The sequence below is a fragment of the Rhipicephalus microplus genome, chromosome 3 (assembly GCF_043290135.1).
Source record: "Rhipicephalus microplus isolate Deutch F79 chromosome 3, USDA_Rmic, whole genome shotgun sequence".
NCBI lineage: Eukaryota > Metazoa > Arthropoda > Arachnida > Ixodida > Ixodidae > Rhipicephalus > Rhipicephalus microplus.
The window spans coordinates 280546874-280565803 of NC_134702.1; the positions used below are offsets into that span (position 1 = coordinate 280546874).

Below are 18930 nucleotides of genomic sequence, written 5' to 3' on the forward strand. Positions count from 1 at the left end.
GTGGAACACTTTTTCCCCTGTTGGCGTAACGAAGCATCGGATTTTATTACGAGCTGGCGGCTGACCAATAATCCCTCGCAAGCTATCTGAAAAGCATCAATTCTGCCAACACGAGACCCTCACTTTGAATGAGATAAGAAATGTATATATTTAAGGGTTCATTCTCATTAAAGGGACACCAAAGGCAAATAATTTGTCAGAGTGAAAGCTCAATGTATGATGGCTGAAACGGCAATATTATCAACAGCAGTGCCCTACTCACCGAGAAATTAAGTTAAATGTATCACACAACGTGTGCTGCGAGTCGGACATTTTGGAAATGATTCCAATGATATGAGGGAGTCCGACTACAATTAATCACTAGTAATCAAACTAGCTGCAATAAAAAAGGAACCTTTCGTGCATCAAGAGAATAAATAAAATGCTGCTTGTCCGTTTCTGTTTGATTTATCGGAAAAAGAACTGCCTGGCGTTACCGTGGGGAATGGCGTGAGTGGTCCAAAAGTTCTGCTTTCACCTGGTTAGACAGTATAGATGGTGCAATCTAGCGGGACCCAGTTCAACCAAGCAAGCAGAAACAAGCAAGTTTAGTGGCCGTTGTTGTTGCTGTGGCTCCCGTTCTGCGGCTACTAGTGTCAGTGGCTGCGAAGTAAAGGCAGGCAACATTGGATACGGGAAAAGTGATGTCAGAAAAACAGCTTTCAGGTGGGTGATCTGAAGTGTGCTAATGGGATGCGGGTCACTAAAATGTGATTTTATTTCAAAATGAGCTCTTCCCTGGCACAAAAGTAGCACCAAAAGGTTTCTGTATCGATACTCAATTCATGTCGACTTAATATGTGTCTTTAGTGTCCCTTTAATACTGTGTCTAATAACGGCAAAAGAAAACAAGCCTTTAAATTCACTCTTTTTTTCCTTCATTCATAGCCAGAGTCTTGTCTGGCAGACTTAATCCCTTCAGATAGTATTCGAGGAATTATTGGTCAGATGCCAGCTCGTAATAAAATCACATGCGACGTCAGACAATCAGCCAGAAAAGAGTGTTTCACACTTGCTGTAATGGCCACTACTAATATTGTGCGTAACAAAATAATATTGTGTGTAACGAAAAAGAAATGAGCCTTTGAATTTACGCTTCTTTCTTTCTTACATAATAGTGGACACATAAGCTGCGTGGTCTTCTACAAAGGGTTGCTACGCTACACATTTGAGATTGTGATTCATGCATGTTGTACCACATTGTAGCTCTGCAGTAATCTTGCTATTTTTGACTGTGCACAGAAATCAGCTGTTTGACATTTTTGAACTGTAGAAGCTCATTGGGAGCAGCAGAGGACTTTTTCCTTCTTTTTCTTCGCCCTTATTGAAACTCGTTCACAATGAAACTCGTTCACACGAAAAAGGCACTGTCCTTTTAATGTTGAAACTTTTGTGCATGCATGTTAAAATGGCAACTGATCCTCCCAGCGATCCTCCGTTGGACGAAGAGAGCCTGCCCTCGGGAGAATGGATCTGCCATCGGTGCACTGTGATGGCGGCCACTAGTGGCAGTTGCCCTGCTGGCAACAGCAGTGAAGCAAGCAGTGCGCTACACACGCTTGTCGCAGCTGCTTCACTGCTCAATGCACAGCAGTTCGAGCTCCCAAACGAGTTGTCCTGCCACATTGCACTGCCCGGAAGCAGCAAACGTCCGCGTCCAGCCCGTGGACGGCGGCATGACCTTGAACCACCAGTGCCCTTGCCCCTGAGAGTCTGCTTCACCTGTCGCAGGTGACTTCTGGCAAGCTTAGTATTTTCTACCAATAAAGTTGATACAACTTCAGCCTTCCAACTGAAATTTGTTACAACACGCAAGTACACATAGTTAAGAACATGCTGAAAAAAAAAAAAAAAAAACGTATGAGGAGTTAAAATATAGAGAAACTGAAAACATGGGCCACATACCAGAGTGTAAGCCAGTTTTTTATTGGACAAAAGTATTGAAGGTTAACCTGCACAGCTTCCTTTAGCTATTGTATCAGTCTTAATCACAACCGTGGTGCCATCATGAGAGTGAGCCACAAGAACTCATGTTTTCTCAAACACAGACTGGCTTCTCTGGATTCATTGGCATGTGGTGTTCCACCCTAGCTTTTGCGGTTTTGCTGTAACTTCGTTATTAAATTGGTTTCTAGCATAAGCTTTTTTTATTATCTTGTGTGTTGTAATAAACTTCAATTGAAAGTCTCTCACTGGTGTATACTATTACACTGAGCACTTTGAATAATACGAACTAGCCCTGTTCATACAAGGAGATGCAGGGCAAGATGAAACGCTGAAAAGTCATTGGAAACGGGTAATGTTGCTGCCCTGTTGGCCTCGGCAAACAAGTTGTCACAACTTTAGGCTATTTGTTCGCACTAGAATTTCGTGAATGCTACTTTTTCGCTCTTTAATCTGCACCCATGTCTTTATTTATTTATTTATTAGAATACCCTCAGGGCCCGTAGGGCATTACAGAGGGGGTGGGTACAACATATATAACACACAAGAAAAAAAGACAAAATAAAGAAACAAGTATCAGATGCGCAAATCAGGAAGGCAACATAAATCAACTAAAAATGTATAAGAATTCAAGCACATACAAGACAAAGATAGATAATGGAAACTGCGTATAGTTACAAGCATTGCTGAGAAATTGCAGTCTTGAATAACAAAGGGTCTGTTATTGATACAACGGAAGAGGGAAGGTGGTTCCAATCGGCGGCTGTTTTCGGTAAGAAGGCTGCTGAAAAGAATTTGGTGCGGCAAAACGGAATGGCAACCTTATGCTGATGATCAATGCGCGATGAGTGGTATGACGGTTGTGAAATGAGGTCTCGCTTCATTGATGGATTGTGAAAAAATATCTTATGAAAAAAATGCAGTCGCGCCAGTTTCCTCCGGACAGTTAAATTGGGTAGGTCAAGGTTAGATTTCATTTCTGATATGCTAGCAGTATGGGAATAATTAGAACAAATGAACCGAACTGAGCGGTTCTGAACAGATTCTAACGCGTTAATTAAATTTTGCTGCACGGGATCCCATATAGCGGACGCGTACTCAAGCTTTGGGCGAATTAGTGATCGGTATAATAGAATTTTGAGGGACAGCGGAGCGCGAGAAAAGTTGCGGCGTAAGTATCCTAGCGTTCGGTTAGCGTTATTACAGATGTAGGTAACACGTGTGTGCCAAGATAGATTGTTGGTAATGTAAACGCCGAGGTACTTATATGAAGAGACATGCTGGAGGGGAACGGCGTTAATTCTGTAGGTACAGGGGGGAGAAATAGATCGCCGGGTTATTGACATGCATTTAGATTTGTTAGAGTTGAGAGTCATAAGCCATTTATTGCACCAGGTTGAGACAGTGTCAAGGTCTGACTGTAGAAATTGGTTATCATATTCATTGTTTATTTCGCGGTAAATTACACAATCATCTGCAAACAACCTTATAGCGGAGTTAATGCTGTCTGGGAGATCATTAATATATATAAAAAAAAGTAAAGGGCCTAATACGGAACCTTGGGGTACGCCGGATGTTACTTTAGAAAGAGGTGAGTTATAGCCATTAGTTGTTACAAACTGAGTGCGATTAGTCAGAAAGCATTCAATCCATTTAAGAATGTTCGGGTCAATGTTTAAGGCACTAATTTTCAGGAGGAGTAATTGGTGAGGTACTTTATCGAAAGGTTTTTGAAAGTCGGGAAAAATGCAATGCACAAGTGAGCCGCGATCTAAAGCCGATGCTATGTCATTAGTAAAATAAAGAAGTTGGGTTTCACATGAGTAACTTTTTTGGAATCCGTGCTGGTAGGGAGTAAAAAAAGAATTTGATTCTAGGAATGAGACAAGGTTGGAGTAAATTATATGTTCTAACATTTTACAAGGAACACTGGTTAGGGAAATTGGTCTGTAATTGAGAGGAGACTGTGTGTTACCAGATTTGTGCAGAGGGACCACCTTCCCCACCTTCCAGTCAAGCGGCAAAGTGGAGGTCTGAATAGATTGCGAAAAGATTAAGGACAAGTAAATTGATGAATACAATGCAGTGTTTTTTAGAAACTTTGAGTTGATTTCATCTACGCCACAAGAAGAGGATAACTTAAGCTTGTGAATTAAATTTTGCACTCCAACGGCATCAACAGTAACAGGATACATGGGTAAAAAATCACGACTAGGCATTTGCGGCAACGCAGAAGCAGAACAACTTGAAAAAGAAGTAACAAAAAAATCATTTAATGCAATGCAACACTCTTCACAGCGAACTGGCTGCCCGTCTGAGTTCGTAAGCGAAATGTTTTTTTTTTCCCTAGGTTTAACAGTTTTCCAAAACTTAGAAGGGTTGGTTACAAGAATTGAGGGAAGGGTATTATTAAGAAAAACGCGCTTGGCTTCCTTGATAGCTGCTCTGTATTCGGAAAGGACAGATTTGTACACGTGCCAACGGGCTAACGAATTAGTCTGCTTTGCCTGACGGAACAACCGTTTCTTTTTATTCCGCAATTTTTTTAAGTCAGTTGAGAACCAAGGGGGGCGTTGGCGACCCTTGATAACGTATGTGGGAATGTATCGCGTGATTAAAGATTCAACTTTCATTTTGAACAAGTTCCAGTTTTGTTGAACGCTGCGATCAAAGAAGCCATTAGCAAAGCTCTCAAAATTCGATTCGAGTTCACTGTTGATTGAGTCATAATCGCCGCGTGAGTAGTCTCTTATTGTTTTCCAATTGTTTGACTGACGCCTTAAAGAACCTGTTAGATTGAAGTGCACGAAACAATGGTCACTTATGCCTGGGATATATGAAATAGAATGGACAAGGTCAGGTACAGTGGTGAGAATCAGATCAAGAACATTTGATGAATTGGGGCCCATTCTTGTTGGTTGCGTTACGAGTTGGGTAAGGTTAAAGTCTTCGCACAGTTCCACGAAATGTAAACTGTCGGCTGAAAGTGAGCTTAATGAACAGGAAGGAAGTGACCAGTTTATTTTCGGGTAGTTAAAATCGCCTAGAATAAAAACAGGTGTATGCGGGTGCCTTTTGACAATATCATTCAAAGCATCATGCAGTTGCTCGCAAAACACTGGCGTCGCACTCGGAGGGCGGTAACAGCCACAAAATATGACATTTTGATAGTTGACATGGAGGGAAACACAGACAAATTCTAAAGGTGATGCTATTACTATATGGCTAGAAACTATATAATCAGCTACGGCTATAAGTACACCACCTCCTGGTGACTCTTCTCTATCACATCTGTAAATGGTATAATTATTTTCACAATCGAACAGCTCTACACTTGCAATGTTAGGTGTAAGCCAGGTTTCCGTTAACACTACAACATCGGCGGTGCAGTCATCAAAAATTGAAGATAATGCATCCCGTTTGTTAAGAACACTTCGTACGTTAGAATATAAAACTGAGTAGTTACGATAAGTAGCCGAGGGGTGAACTTTGTTAGGATAAGAGCGTATCTTCGTCGGCATGCGTAGCGGAGGACGAAGCTTCTGATGAGTTCTGCGCATTTGTATGCAGCTCACAAACGCTGTCGGTCACCGGAGAGTACACAAAGCACTTTTTGTGTACTGATGTCTTGATGTGTCTTGATGCTTTTTGAAAGTTTTGTCACGCTTTTCCTGTTCCTAGGCTAATAAGCATAAACAGATGTGCCAGATTTTCATGGAATCTCTGCATAGGTTGTTTTTTTTTTTTTTCTAGGTTATCAATATGCCCAACTTTCTTTTGAATCTTCTGCTAGGAGGTTTAGTTGGTGGTAAGCCCGGTTGAAAGAGACCTATTTTTTGTTTCTTGCAGCCTGCACATAAGTGGGGACCCGAGCTAACGGGGGAGTCTTTACTCCCTCCCACGCCTAGCCGTGCGTGGCTTTGCCGTGTCCGGGGAAAAGGGGATCCTGGGGGTTGAGCCGACGCTGGGTGATTGGACCGTTAAGGCCCCCCGGCAGAAGTAACACACCCCTTTGGCCCCAGCTTCACGTAGACGGCACCCCTGGGCTGACCCACCCAGGGGAAATCGGCAGTCGCCTTTTCCTATCTCTCTCTTCCTACATCTTAGTCTTTTCTCGTCTTTAAATCTGTCCTGTCTTCTTCTCCCTTCCATTTACTTCCGATTTTTCCTGGCGGCAAGGGTTAACCTTGTGTAATTACTCAACCTTGAGTAGTTATATTTGGTTATAGTGGCAATGTACGGCTGGCGTCTGCAGCCTTATGCTATTAAGTGCTTCAGCGTCCCCTGGTTGGACTCCATGGTGGGTGGTCGCCATTGCTGCCGAAAAAAGGTACACTACTATGGGAACACCTGCATTTCCCCGTCTCCTAGATCGTCTTCCGCCTAAGAGGGGACGCACCGATGACATATCAATTTTCAGCCAACCCAGACAATGCTTTCCCAAATTCCATGTTGTGCACAGCGAAAACCCAACAAAACAAGCCAGAGCCATATCTCCATTTCTTGTTGCTAAATCTCTGACTGAAGTCTTTGGCCCAGGATACAAGGTTACAAAGATGGCTAGCGGAGACCTTCTCCTTGAGCTTCCTGAAAAACACGACTATGAAAAACTTGGCAGTCTCGTAGCATTTGGTAATATCCCAGTATCTGTTTCACCTCACAGATCAATGAACACCTCACGCGGAGTTGTTTCAGAAGCAGACCTTCTTGAAATGTCTGAACAGGAACTGCTTGAAGAGTGGAAAGAGCAAAATGTCACAGATGTGAAAAGAATCGTAGTCAGACGAGACAACAAAGAAATACCTACCAAACATTTAATACTCACCTTCGCATCTAGCACACTACCTTCATCTATAGACACAGGCTACATCAAACTATCTGTCCGTCTCTACATTCCCAATCCAAGAGGGTGTTATAAATGTCAACGATTTGGTCATGGCTCGCAGAACTGCCGGGGTCAGGAAACTTGTGCAAGATGTGGTAGCCACGGCCACCCATCTGATAACTGTGTTACTATGCCCCACTGCGTGAATTGTGACGGGGAACACGCCGCGTATTCGCGTTCGTGTCCTAACTAGAAGAAAGAAAAAGAAATCATCACTCTTAAAGTCAAAGAAAACATCGCATTCAAAGAAGCAAGACGAAGAGTGTCGCCATTTTACGGCGCAACATATGCTGATGCGGCGCGTCAGGGGGCAACGCCGCACCAGCCCTCGCCACCCCTTCGGCCAGCGCAGAGCGAGCCATCGGCTGTGGCGCCTGCCCCCAAGGCGGCAGTAGTTCAGTCTACTCCGCCTTCAAGCACATTGAGGTCGGAGACTCCAGGGTCCTCCGGTCTCAAGGCCTCCCCTCACCAGGCGAGGCCTAAAATCCGAACCACCAGCTCGCATGTGCGGGCATCCAGTGCCTCTGAGGAGGCAATGGATACAACGGTACCCTTGGTACCAAAAGAGCGGCGCGCCTACTTGGAGCGTGCCAAGAAAAACAAAAAACCAATAATGGGGCCGGACGACTGTCCTGCCACCTGAATTAACGAGCTCACTTCAACACAGGATACTCTTTGTACACACAGCAGCATCTCTTTTGTTTAAATATGCAGACAGAAATATTACAGTGGAACATCCGAGGCCTTCTTCGAAACCTCGATGACTTACAAGAACTCCTCCATAAACACAATCCAAGAGTGCTGTGTGTACAAGAGACACACTTAAAACGAACTAACACAAACTTTTTACGTAACTACATAATCTTCCGAAAGGATAGAGATGATGCCATGCTACCATCCGGTGGTGTAGCGGTTATAGTAAGTCAAGGTACAGCATGCACACAATTACCCCTTCAAACTTCCCTCGAGGCGGTGGCTGTCCGAGCAGTTATTCTAAACAAACTTGTCACTGTCTGCTCTTTGTACATACCTCCGCACCACCGTGTCGAAAAACTTCAATTCCAGTCTTTAATAGACGAACTATCTGAACCTTATCTGGTCCTTGGGGACCTGAACGCACATAATGGTCTGTGGGGTGACTCGCTGTGATGCCCGAGGTCGCCTCATTGAACAATTCCTCATTTCATCGGGTGCTTGTCTGTTGAATAGGAAAGAGGCAACATACTATAACCTTGCCAACAAAACTTACTCTTCCATAGACCTCAGTATCGCATCTCCTTCACTTGTACCATTACTTCAGTGGAAAGTCATAAATAATCCATATGGAAGTGACCATTTCCCTTTAGTTTTGAGTACACCAATAATAAATGAATGTCCTCCACATGTTCCCAAATGGCTGGTAAACAAAGCCAACTGGGAACAATTTCAAAAGCTTACTCACCTAAAATGGACTGACATCTGCGGGTTAGGCATAGATGAAGCTGTGCAGTACTTCACAGCTTTTCTTACTGATGCAGCAACCAAGTGCATTCCACAAACATCTGGACTGCCCGGCAAACGACACGTTCCGTGGTGGAACACTGAGTGTCAGAATGCGTGAAAGGAACAGAACAGGGCATGGAGGTTGCTGCGGAACTCGCCGACAGCGGAAAACCTTGAGAGCTTTAAGAAAATAAAATCTCGAGCAGGATAATGCGTCGGCAGGCCAGAAAAGAAAGCTGGCACAAGTTTTTATCAGGGATAAATTCATATACACAAGAGGCTAAAGTCTGGAACATGGTTCGTAGGGTAGCAGGAAGACAAGTACACCCACTCCCACTCGTAAACACACAGGGTGATAGCCTGGAAGATCAAGCGAACTTCCTCGGTGCACACTACGAGCAGGTGTCTAGCTCGTCACACTACACTGAAGCTTTCCAAAGACAAAGCAAAGATAGAAAAGCAGAAACTACAATCCAAGTGCACAAATTACGAGGAATACAACCAACCTTTCAACTTAGCTGAGCTACAAACATCGCTAAACTCTTGCAATAATTCCGCTCCAGGCTACGACTGTGTCACATATGAAATGTTGAAAAACCTGCCGCTCGAAACGCGAAAAACTTTACTCTCTCTATACAATGCTATCTGGCTTTCAGGCACCATCCCTGCTTCCTGGAAAGAGGCTATTGTTATCCCTATTTTGAAACAGGGCAAGGACCCTTCCTCAGTTTCAAGTTATAAGCCCATTGCACTAACCAGCTGCCTTTGTAAACTTTTTGAAAAAATGATAAACTGCCGGCTTGTACATATCCTTGAAACAAACAATTTGCTCGACCCATTTCAGTGCGGGTTTCGAGAAAGCAGATCCACCACAGACCACCTTGTTCGTATCGAGGCACAGATCAGAGACGCCTTCGTCCATAAACAATATTTTCTCTCTGTGTTCCTCGATATCGAAAAGGCTTATGATACAACATGGCGTTTTGGAATTATAAGAGATCTGTCCCACCTTGGTGTGCGCGGAAGAATGTTTCATATAATCAAAAGTTACCTGTCAAACCGGACATTCTGTGTCCGTGTGGGCAGTGTTCTCTCCCAAACATTTGTCCAGGAAACAGGCGTGCCACAAGGTGGTGTGCTTAGTTGCACACTTTTTATTATCAAAATGAATTCTTTGTACTTGTCCATCCCCCACAGTATGTTCTATTGTACATATGTCGACGACGTTCAGCTTGGCTTCAAGTCATGCAACTTGGCAATGTGTGAGCGGCAGGTTCAGCTGGGCTTAAACAAGGTCTCCAAATGGGCAGATGAAAACGTATTTCGACTTAACCCACAAAAAAGCACGTGTGTCTTGTTCTCTTGAAAGAGAGGCATGCACTCGGAACCTGACATTCGACTGAACGAGCAACGTCTTTCCGTCAAAGCCGAGCATAAATTTTTGGGCTTAACCTTGGACAACAAGTTGACCTTCGTACCGCACATCAAGTATTTAAAAACAAAATGTTTAAAAGCCATGAATGTTATAAAAGTGCTGTCACGTACTACTTGAGGTAGTGATAGGCAATGCCTCATGAGTCTGTATCGGAGCCTCATTCGCACCCGCTTAGATTATGGGGCCGTTGTTTATCAGTCTGCAACTCAAAGTGCTTTGAAGATGCTGGACCCCGTGCACCATTAGGGCATTCGCCTTTCTACGGGTGCTTTTCGCACTAGCCCTGTAGAAAGCCTTTACGTTGAGTCAAATGAATGATCGCTTCACCTACAGAGAACTTACATGTCCTTTGTATATTTTCTTAAGGTGAAAGCAGACAAGAAGCACCCCTCGTACTCTACCATTAATGATCTGTCGAGCTCCATTCTGTTTCTAAACAGGCCTTCGATGAGGCAGCCCTTCTCAGTTCGCCTGAAGTGTCTAGCTGAAGAAACTGAAGTGTCACTTGAACACAGTTTAATGGCTCCTGTAGCATACCCACCACCGTGGCAGTGGCAGACTATAGACTGCGATGTGTCTTTCCTAGAAGTTACAAAACATGCACCTATTGCCCATATCCGAACATACTTTCTGGAACTTCAACACAAATACACACGTCCTGAGTTCTTCACAGATGCCTCCAAGACTAACTCCTCTGTGTCCTACGCTGCTGTCGGCCCATCCTTTTCGGATGCTGGCCCTCTACATCCAGGCACAAGTATCTTCACAGCGGAAGCTTACACGATACTTGTGGCAGCTAAACACATCAAACAATTACAAATACAAAAAGCAGTAATTTATACAGACTCCCTCAGTGTGGTAACGGGTCTGCACAGTCTTAAAAAACAAAAAAAACCCGGTCCTTGTCTCACTTTACTCTATTTTGTGCACACTCTACACACTCAAACAACATGTTGTAGTGTGCTGGGTGCCAGGGCACCGTGAGATCCAAGGCAACGTGAGGGCGGATCAGCTTGCTGCATCCGTCCATGAAAGCACTGCCCCTACACCCATATTAATCCCGGCCCTTGATCTTAAGCCGTCTCTCAAACGAAACCTCAGGGACTACTGGCAGAGCAAGTGGGATACACACACACAAAACAAACTACACATTATCAAGCCACACCTTGGCCATTGGCCACCAGTATCAAAATCACGTCTAACACTAACAAGACTCAGGATAAAACACACATACACGACACACGCACATCTTTTGTCCGGTGGTGATCCACCATTGTGTGATAAATGTGGTGAAACATTAACAGTTCTTCACGTGTTAATCCAGTGTAAACACTTAGAAACTATAAGAAAACAGCATTTTCCATTACCCAACCGACAACATATACCTTTACACCCTGCAATGTTCGTTGGTAGGGAACCGCTTTTTAGTCATAAATCATTGTTAGCGTTTTTAAAAGAAATTCGTAATTTTCATATCATATACCCGGGCATCCCGTAGCACGACCTCTCCAGGGAGGTTTTTGCTGCGGTGGCTACACAGGAAAGCACTTGCCTCACGGCCCTTGCACGCAAGAGTATGAACCAGTGAGGCACTTGTGCTAATGCCATACATATACACCATCGTTTTTCATTATCACCATCTTTTGTTATCTATTCACACCACACACACCTTTCACGGCATGGTCATGATTTTATTACTTGTATGTTTTTACCCGCCTTACCGCGAGGAATTTTATGGCCCTTATACAGCCGCTAATCGCAATCATTGTCCACATTCCTTGTCGCATGAACTGGCGCTCTTTGGCCATCAAATGGCCCTTGCGCCAAAAAACACCATATATCATCATCATCATCATGCACATAAGTGGCTGTATCCTAATTGCTACTCTGGTTTGTGGTTCCCCTGTGGATGCAGGAGCTGTCGGTGGGCACCACTGATCCAGTGTGATTATTGCCCCCTGCTGTTTCACGCTGACTGCCTCGAGTTCCCACTGGCCTCGCTACCCACTGGCCGATGGATGTGCCCGAACCACGCAGAGAACTTCTTGGTATGTTTCGATGGCTTTGCATGTGGTGTCTAAGCGTAAAAGTAGAGCAAAAAAAAATGCCTCTGTCAGGTGGTGCAACCGGGGGGCTGCTTTGGAGGTTTTTGCACCTCTGAACAGGTTCTTTCAGGAGGCGAGCTGCAAAGCATAGCTTAAAAAGTGAACAATTGGTGTATTCAATTAACAGCGCAATAATTTCACAGGGCCGAAGAAGAGGGGACACCCCGAGTGCTAACCTGAAGCTGAATTTATTAGAAAAAAATAACAGGAAAGGAAAGCCACATCAGATGGCGCACATGAGCGCACGTTTGTGCAGACGGCTCACAAAAAAGGAAGGCAAGGCATGTGTCAGCCAACCTTCACTGAGGCCAGGCTGGATTTCTCGTGTTTTTTTTTTTTTTTTGCTGTCTTATGTGGTTTTCCTTTTGCGCTCTTTTTTTGTAATCCAATTGCAAGTCGGTGCTTGTGGCGTCCCCCTCTCTTCCATTTGTCCTTCTTTTTGGTGCTTCGGAGTTATTTCATGATGTCATAGAAACTTTCCCAAGTTTTGGTGCTCCTAACCCAAATGAAGTTACACATAAGCATGTGTCTCAGCACCGTATTTCTATTTGCCAACTCACTGATGGAAGAGACGAAGGCGTGGGCAGAGTGAGCAGTGGCAAACAAGCTAGTTGGTTGTGGTAGTAGAATAACGAATAGGTGGTTGAGTTGGTTTGGGTTCATACTGATGCAGCTAGTTGTGAGCACAATGCATGTCCTGTCTTCATCTTGTCCTTTGTATTCGTTACCCTGCCGTTGTAATACATTGGTTCTAGTATTCGAATGTGGCAGCATTCTTTCCCTTTCCTCTGCAGTGGTGACATTGGCATATTTCCACCCAGCGCTGACTTGAAGGACCTCGTAAACAACCTGCGATATTTTTTCACGCATTTCAAGTAAACGCGCGCATCATTTGCAGAATGCCGTCGCGATCAATGATTCTACCCGTGGCAGCGCTATGAGCTGACAATGCGCCACAAATTCCAAGAAACAATCCCTCGTTCTTTCTGGGCCTTCCAGGCTTCCGCGTGACGCGCTGTTCCACTTACCTGACGTGCCGAGCCAAATATGCCAAATATGCTGTGATTGGTCAAGCCCCATGACTTCCGGTCAGTCTACAAGCAGCTGTCTGCGCTGCTTGTTCGTCGGGTTGCCCGTGTGCGGGCAACATGTGCGGGGCACGGCGTGTCACTGTACGGGTCCATTGCGTTGGGGATCCTTTGAAGGTTCGCGCGCAACGCAGGGGTCCATACCGACACGATTACGGCAGCGACGGTTCGCCAACAAGCACGCAGCTACAACACAACTGACGAAGACGACGGCCGGAGTCGCAGCAACCAGATGTAGATGGTTTTTTAAGCAGTGCGCATACCTGCCAAGTTTCTCGCATCATCCGGGAGACTCGGATTTCTACTGTGTTTTCTGTTTGTACAGTTGCCTTGAAAATTTCCCGGAAATCAAAATTTGTTTGCGAGATCTGGCTCCACTGACCAAAATGCAGGTCAGTCTGTTCTAGTCTGTTCCGCAGCGTGTAATATGAACTTCAGCGTCGAAGCCATCAAACGAAGGCCGATCGAGAGCAGTGTGTTCGAAGCTTCAAAAGTACGCGTGCGACCAGCGCATGCAATGCCTTCTACAGTGCGTGTGATTGTCCTTGCCACAACTGCTGTGGACGAAACCACGATCATTTGATACAATCATGTATGGAGACAACATTACTGACATAACTTCGAAAGTGTGCGCATGGCCAACGCTCGACCAGTCAAAGCAACGCTGCTTTCCGGAAGCAAACAGTCGGTTGCAATCATAGAAAGCATAAAACGACTTAGTTTTGAAGGCACGTCGATACCGCTGTGCACAGAATTGCGGTCACGGCTACGCGATTGCGATCTACGAGCTTCGAGGGCACGTGGCTGATGCAGCGGTAGATTAAAGGCGGTAAAGATGTAAAATAGGCTAGAAGCGTTTTGGCGTTCCTGTGCACAAGCTTTGCACAGCCAAAGCTTTGACCCGTGCTTTCGCGGCAGCCAGCTGCGCTATTTCGTTCGTTCATGTTTGAAGACATAAGCAAGTTGTTTTGACGGAAATCGATCGTTTTGATGACGAGAAATTTTGTGAGCATGTGCCCTCCCCTTTTGGGACTCTCACCTTAGCGAAAAACCCTACCCTCATGCGTTCAGCCCCTTGAAGCCATTATGAGGCCGCAACACTGAGTTTGCGCTTTTGTTTCAATGTTTTTTTTTCTTTTGGTGAATGTGGGAAAATAATTTAGCTCGTCGATTTTACTTATGGCGGAAAAGCATAATTACGCTTGTTGCTAAAAGGCAAATCAATCACAGCTACAAATAAAAAAAAAAGCCAGTACCCCCCCCCCCCTTTCCCGATCAGGGGTTTTAAGAACTTCTTTATGTCCAGGTTGGCAGGTGTGAGCGCACAAGCGATGATGTATGCCCCGCGATATTGGGAGGGGCATCGGAGGGACGCTCGGCGAAAGGGCAAGGCGGCATGGGAGAGGATACCAGCAGAGGGCAGCGCATGAGAAAACAAAAGGTGTGGTCTTCATGGTTTTGATAATCAAACGCGTCTAACTCCACTATTACAGCATTGTTTAAAAAAATTCTCCCGGCTCTGTGTTCGTCATACACTCGTGCACAATTGTTATAAAACTCTGGAGCACATTTTGACAACTGCACAATTGTTATAAAAGTCTGGAGCTCATTTTGACTACTCACCTGATGAAGTTTGTGGAAGAAAACAGCATATTAGGTAAAAATCAGCATGGGTTTCAGTGAGGATACTCTACTATTACGATTATTACAGAGCTTACACATGAAATTAGGAACTGATAAAAGTGTCAAATGGACATCATATTTATGGATTTTTGAAAAGCATTTGACAAAATATCGCATAGGAAGTTGCTTATGAAGTTATCTTGTTTACTTGGTGACAGTCAACTACTAAAATTAATAGAGGCATACTTGTTAAACGAAGAACAATTTATTGAAATTGATACTGTTCGCAATGCTAATAAACCCATACGATCAGGTGTGCCGCAATGGTCCGTTATAGGCCCTTTACTTTTTTCTATCTGCATTAGTGATATGGGTGAAGGTTTTTCACAGCGAGTAGCTATAAAACATTATGCAGATGATACAATTGTGTACGCAAAGATTTGCTCCTCTAACGACCAACTGGTACTTAATAACCACCTACAAAAAATTAGTGCTTGGTGCGATGAGTGGCAAATGGAACTGAATGCATCCAAAACCTTTTTCATGCACATGACACGTAAAACAAGCTTGCTATATTTTCCGTACAGCATTAAAGGTGCACTGCTAACTGAAGCTGAAGATATTAAATACCTAGGTATTCGCCTTGCACACGACTTGAACTGGTCATAATGTTTGTAATAGAGCCATGTGCAAACTTTGGTTGTTACGACGAAAACTGCTCAATGCTACTCCAGAGGCTAAAGCAAAAAATGACAGTTCTACCAGTACTGACTTACGCTAGTCTTATATTGGAACCTTACCCTAAAATGTGAGCGTATACAAAATAAAGCCTTGCCGTTCATTTCAAACGTGTATTCAAGAACTGAGTCTATCAGCGAGCTTAGAGAAAAAACCGGAACAATGATGGTGAAAAGAAAAATGCAACTTAATCGACCGGGGTTTCCGCTAGGGGGCCATGGAGGGCGGCTGCACTTCACATGGGCTCCTGCTTTTCATGCTAGTTTTTGTAATTCAACGCTGTGCTAGTTCTCGGTTTTTGCACTGGCCAATTCACCAAGTTGCAAGGAAAGGACTGACACCTCCCACTAAGTGGTGAGTGATTACCTACACGGGACTCTTAACATCTCGACGCCAAAGTCCTCCCCGCTAAACCTTACACTGTGATCCGACGCACGAGCGTATCTCGCACTTGTGGTTTGCGTTGCATGTACACCCGCCGAACGTGCGGGCCTGAAAAGGAGCTTTGCCTTCCTCTCTTGACAAGAAAACCTGATTAGAGGGAGACGCCCTTTGCTACCAGCCACGTAGGCTTTCAAAGTGAGTTGATGGCTACTACAGGACCACAAGAATAACCAACATCAATGCAAACCGAGGTGAACGCCGAGACGCCCACGGAGAAATCGGCATGGACGTACGATGTCAACAGGGGCAAAACAACAAAAAAGGAGATATAGAATGGCTGCAAGTCGAACGCAAAGGAAAACAAGCGCCGAACCTGATTCAAGCATCCAACGAAAAGCCCGAGAAAGAGCCCGTGCCCATGCAAAAAGCTTCAAAGTAACGCAACTTAAAGATGCTTCCTTTTCCTACGGATGACTTTAAAATCGTGTACAGGTCACGAGATGGACTCGGCTTGCCGGAGTGGAGTCTAACATAAATTACGCACGCTATTGGACGATCAAGCGGTCTCACACAACAGGATTTTTACGACAACGTTCGAGTTCAAGTGCAGGGCGTTGACAACATTATCATCGCTAGTACCGGCGACACAGAACGCGCAACCAAGCTGAGAAGCATTGTTACCATCCAGTTAGGCGTCACTTTCTTCAGTGTGAACCCCCACGTGAGACATCCCGACGATGCATGCAGAGGTGTCATCTACGGACTGCTCCCAGGAACCAGCAGTGCTGAAATTGTAGCTGGCCTCAGAGTCGATTCACGATACACGGTCCTTGCGGCTCGCATGCTTGGTCAGTCTTCCACCGCCGTCATCACTTTCGACGGCCCACACGTCCCGTACTACATCACCTACCAAAGTGGATACTACCGCTGCAAACCCTATCGAAAGTCTGTGCAGTTATTCTGCAAATGCGGTGCCATTGGGCACCGACAAGACGTCTGTCCCAGGCTCAGAGAAGACTTTTGTTACAAGCGCGGACAAGACGCAGTCACCACAGGTCACGAATGTATTCCCAATTGCAAAATATGCGAACAGCCCCATGAAACTGCCGGCAAGGAACGCAAGAAAAAGCTACGACCAAACCCACCACCTTACCAAATTAGACAATAAACACCCGAGAAGGGAAAAGCCCGAGAGAGTGGCTGTAGTCCCCGCAGTGAAGACTTCCCCGAGGTTGACAAACCATCTCCTAGCCCCAGCGGCACACTGCACGACAAGCGCGGCCGAAACAAGTCTAGGTCTATTTTGCGATCGCGCTCCAGGTCTCGCACAAGATCCCGCTCATTCTCCACCCAACGCCTCAGCTATGCTAATGGAACACGCGTAGATTCAACTTCACTGAACAACAAGAACACTCCAGATTGCTCATCTACTGAATCCACTGCATTCAAGAATTTGGAAAAAAATGGTTTTGAATCAGCAAAAAGCTCTGCAAAGTCAGCGTGACCAGCTCCAAAGACAAGGTCCAGTTGTCGATAAGCTTGTAAAACTGCCAAGAACAAGAAAAGATCATCGAGAAGCAGAATGCAAGCATAAAGAGGCTCACTCACCTCTTCGAAGAGCAGCACGAAGCTAAACAACTGGCCAAGAAACTCACCACACCAGATATTGCAGCTGTCGTGGAGGCCAAAGTACTTTTCATTATAGAAAGAAAAGTCGCCGCCCTTGTCGACTCATAGCTCATGGCGACAGTAGAGTCACAACGCACAGCAGCAGTCAAGTCGACGCTCAAAGCACTCGTCGTGGCGAACTTGGAGCCCATCTCCGCCCAAATCGGAGACACGTTCACGACGCTCAGCCCTAGGATGGACACTCATACAGCCCAAATCAACGATGTCAAGTCGCAGCTAACCAGCTTTGTGATTCATGTCAAGAACAACTGCATTAGTCACGCAGAACTTGAAGACTGCCATGGCAGAAAAAAACCACGCCCACAAAGAGAAAAAGTTTCACACTCCTCTGGCGAAGGCGAGCAGGAAATGTACAAGATAGTCATGAAAATGGCAGGCTCTAAGAATAGGATTTCTACTCCGCAACCAACTTTTCGCATTTGGCAGGGGAACTGTCGATCATACAGAACCCGGCTGGTGAATCTAGAAGAATTTATAAAAGTAAATCAACCCACCCTCATCGCTCTACAAGAGAAAAATACTGAGAAAGTGTGGCTCGCAGGATACAACGCCGCCACTCTGACCCCAAGAACCGCCATTCTACTCAAGAAAACTGTTGCGGCCCAAGTACACAATATTGAAGACACTACAGTTGAACACTCCATCGTAGAAGTCACATTGGAATGAAAATCGCTACAAAGCCTTTACGCCACTAACGTGTACAGCCCACCGCGAGATCAGGTCAGGGACTACGATTACTTCATCCGCAAACTCGGAAAACGCACAAAACCTCACTGGTTAGGGGTCGTAGGGGACTTCAATGCGCCTCACACAGCTTGGGGCTATGCCATCACCACCAAGAAACGCGCGAGAGTCCACGACTCCGCTCAGCAGCATGGCCTCACATTGTTGAATGATCCGCTCCAGCCCACGAGAGTGGGAAACACTGTCTCGAGAGATACCACCCCCGACCTCACTTTTACACGAGACTTCAAGAAGGTAGGATGGACCTGTCTTCCCGAGACGCTTGGTAGTGATCACCACATATTTCAACTCGAAATTGAATATGACCAGCGAATTACAAAAACAGGCACAGCAAAAGTGACAGATTGGAACTCCTTCAGAAACGAGCTCGATGGTGGCAACTCAAAGCGAACATAGACGCCTCGCTCACCAAGTTTCTTGATACCGCCAAACGGTGCACCAAAGTAATGCAGCTTAATGAAGACAATCCGGCTGTAGATTCCCACTTACTCCACCTCTGGGAGGCCAGACGAGCCTTACTGAAGAGATTGAAGAGGCAAAATTGAACAAGAAACTCTGGAAAAGAATTTCCTTATTGACAGAAGAGGCGCAACAGTATGCCGAACACCTAGCGAGACACAACTAACGCGACTTCTGCGATAAGCTGCGGGGTACACTCAGGACCAAGAAGACGTGGCGCCTGCTGCGGACTCTCCTCGGTGACCACCCCACCAAGACGCAGCAGCAGCAACGAGTTTGTCAATTATCACACAATTATGACGGCTCCGAGGAAGA

The 18930-nt window shown here is 45.3% G+C and overlaps 1 protein-coding gene across 7 annotated transcripts in view; it reads left to right on the forward strand.

Moving 5' to 3' along the window:
- The window catches only part of LOC119167780 (PHD finger protein 12), a 381633-nt gene that overhangs the window by 19599 nt on the left and 343104 nt on the right, over positions 1 to 18930 (forward strand). For 5 of the 7 annotated variants that reach the window (XM_075891055.1, XM_075891049.1, XM_075891051.1 and 2 more), the window contains exons 3-5: positions 1468 to 1770; positions 11701 to 11833; positions 14285 to 14419. In XM_075891055.1, the coding sequence (XP_075747170.1) occupies positions 1532 to 1770; positions 11701 to 11833; positions 14285 to 14419 (507 nt within the window). In that variant the 5' untranslated portion in view covers positions 1468 to 1531. The remainder of the gene's footprint in view (positions 1 to 1467; positions 1771 to 11700; positions 11834 to 14284; positions 14420 to 18930) is intronic. The other 2 variants (XM_037419306.2, XM_037419310.2) reach the window with 1 other exon arrangement.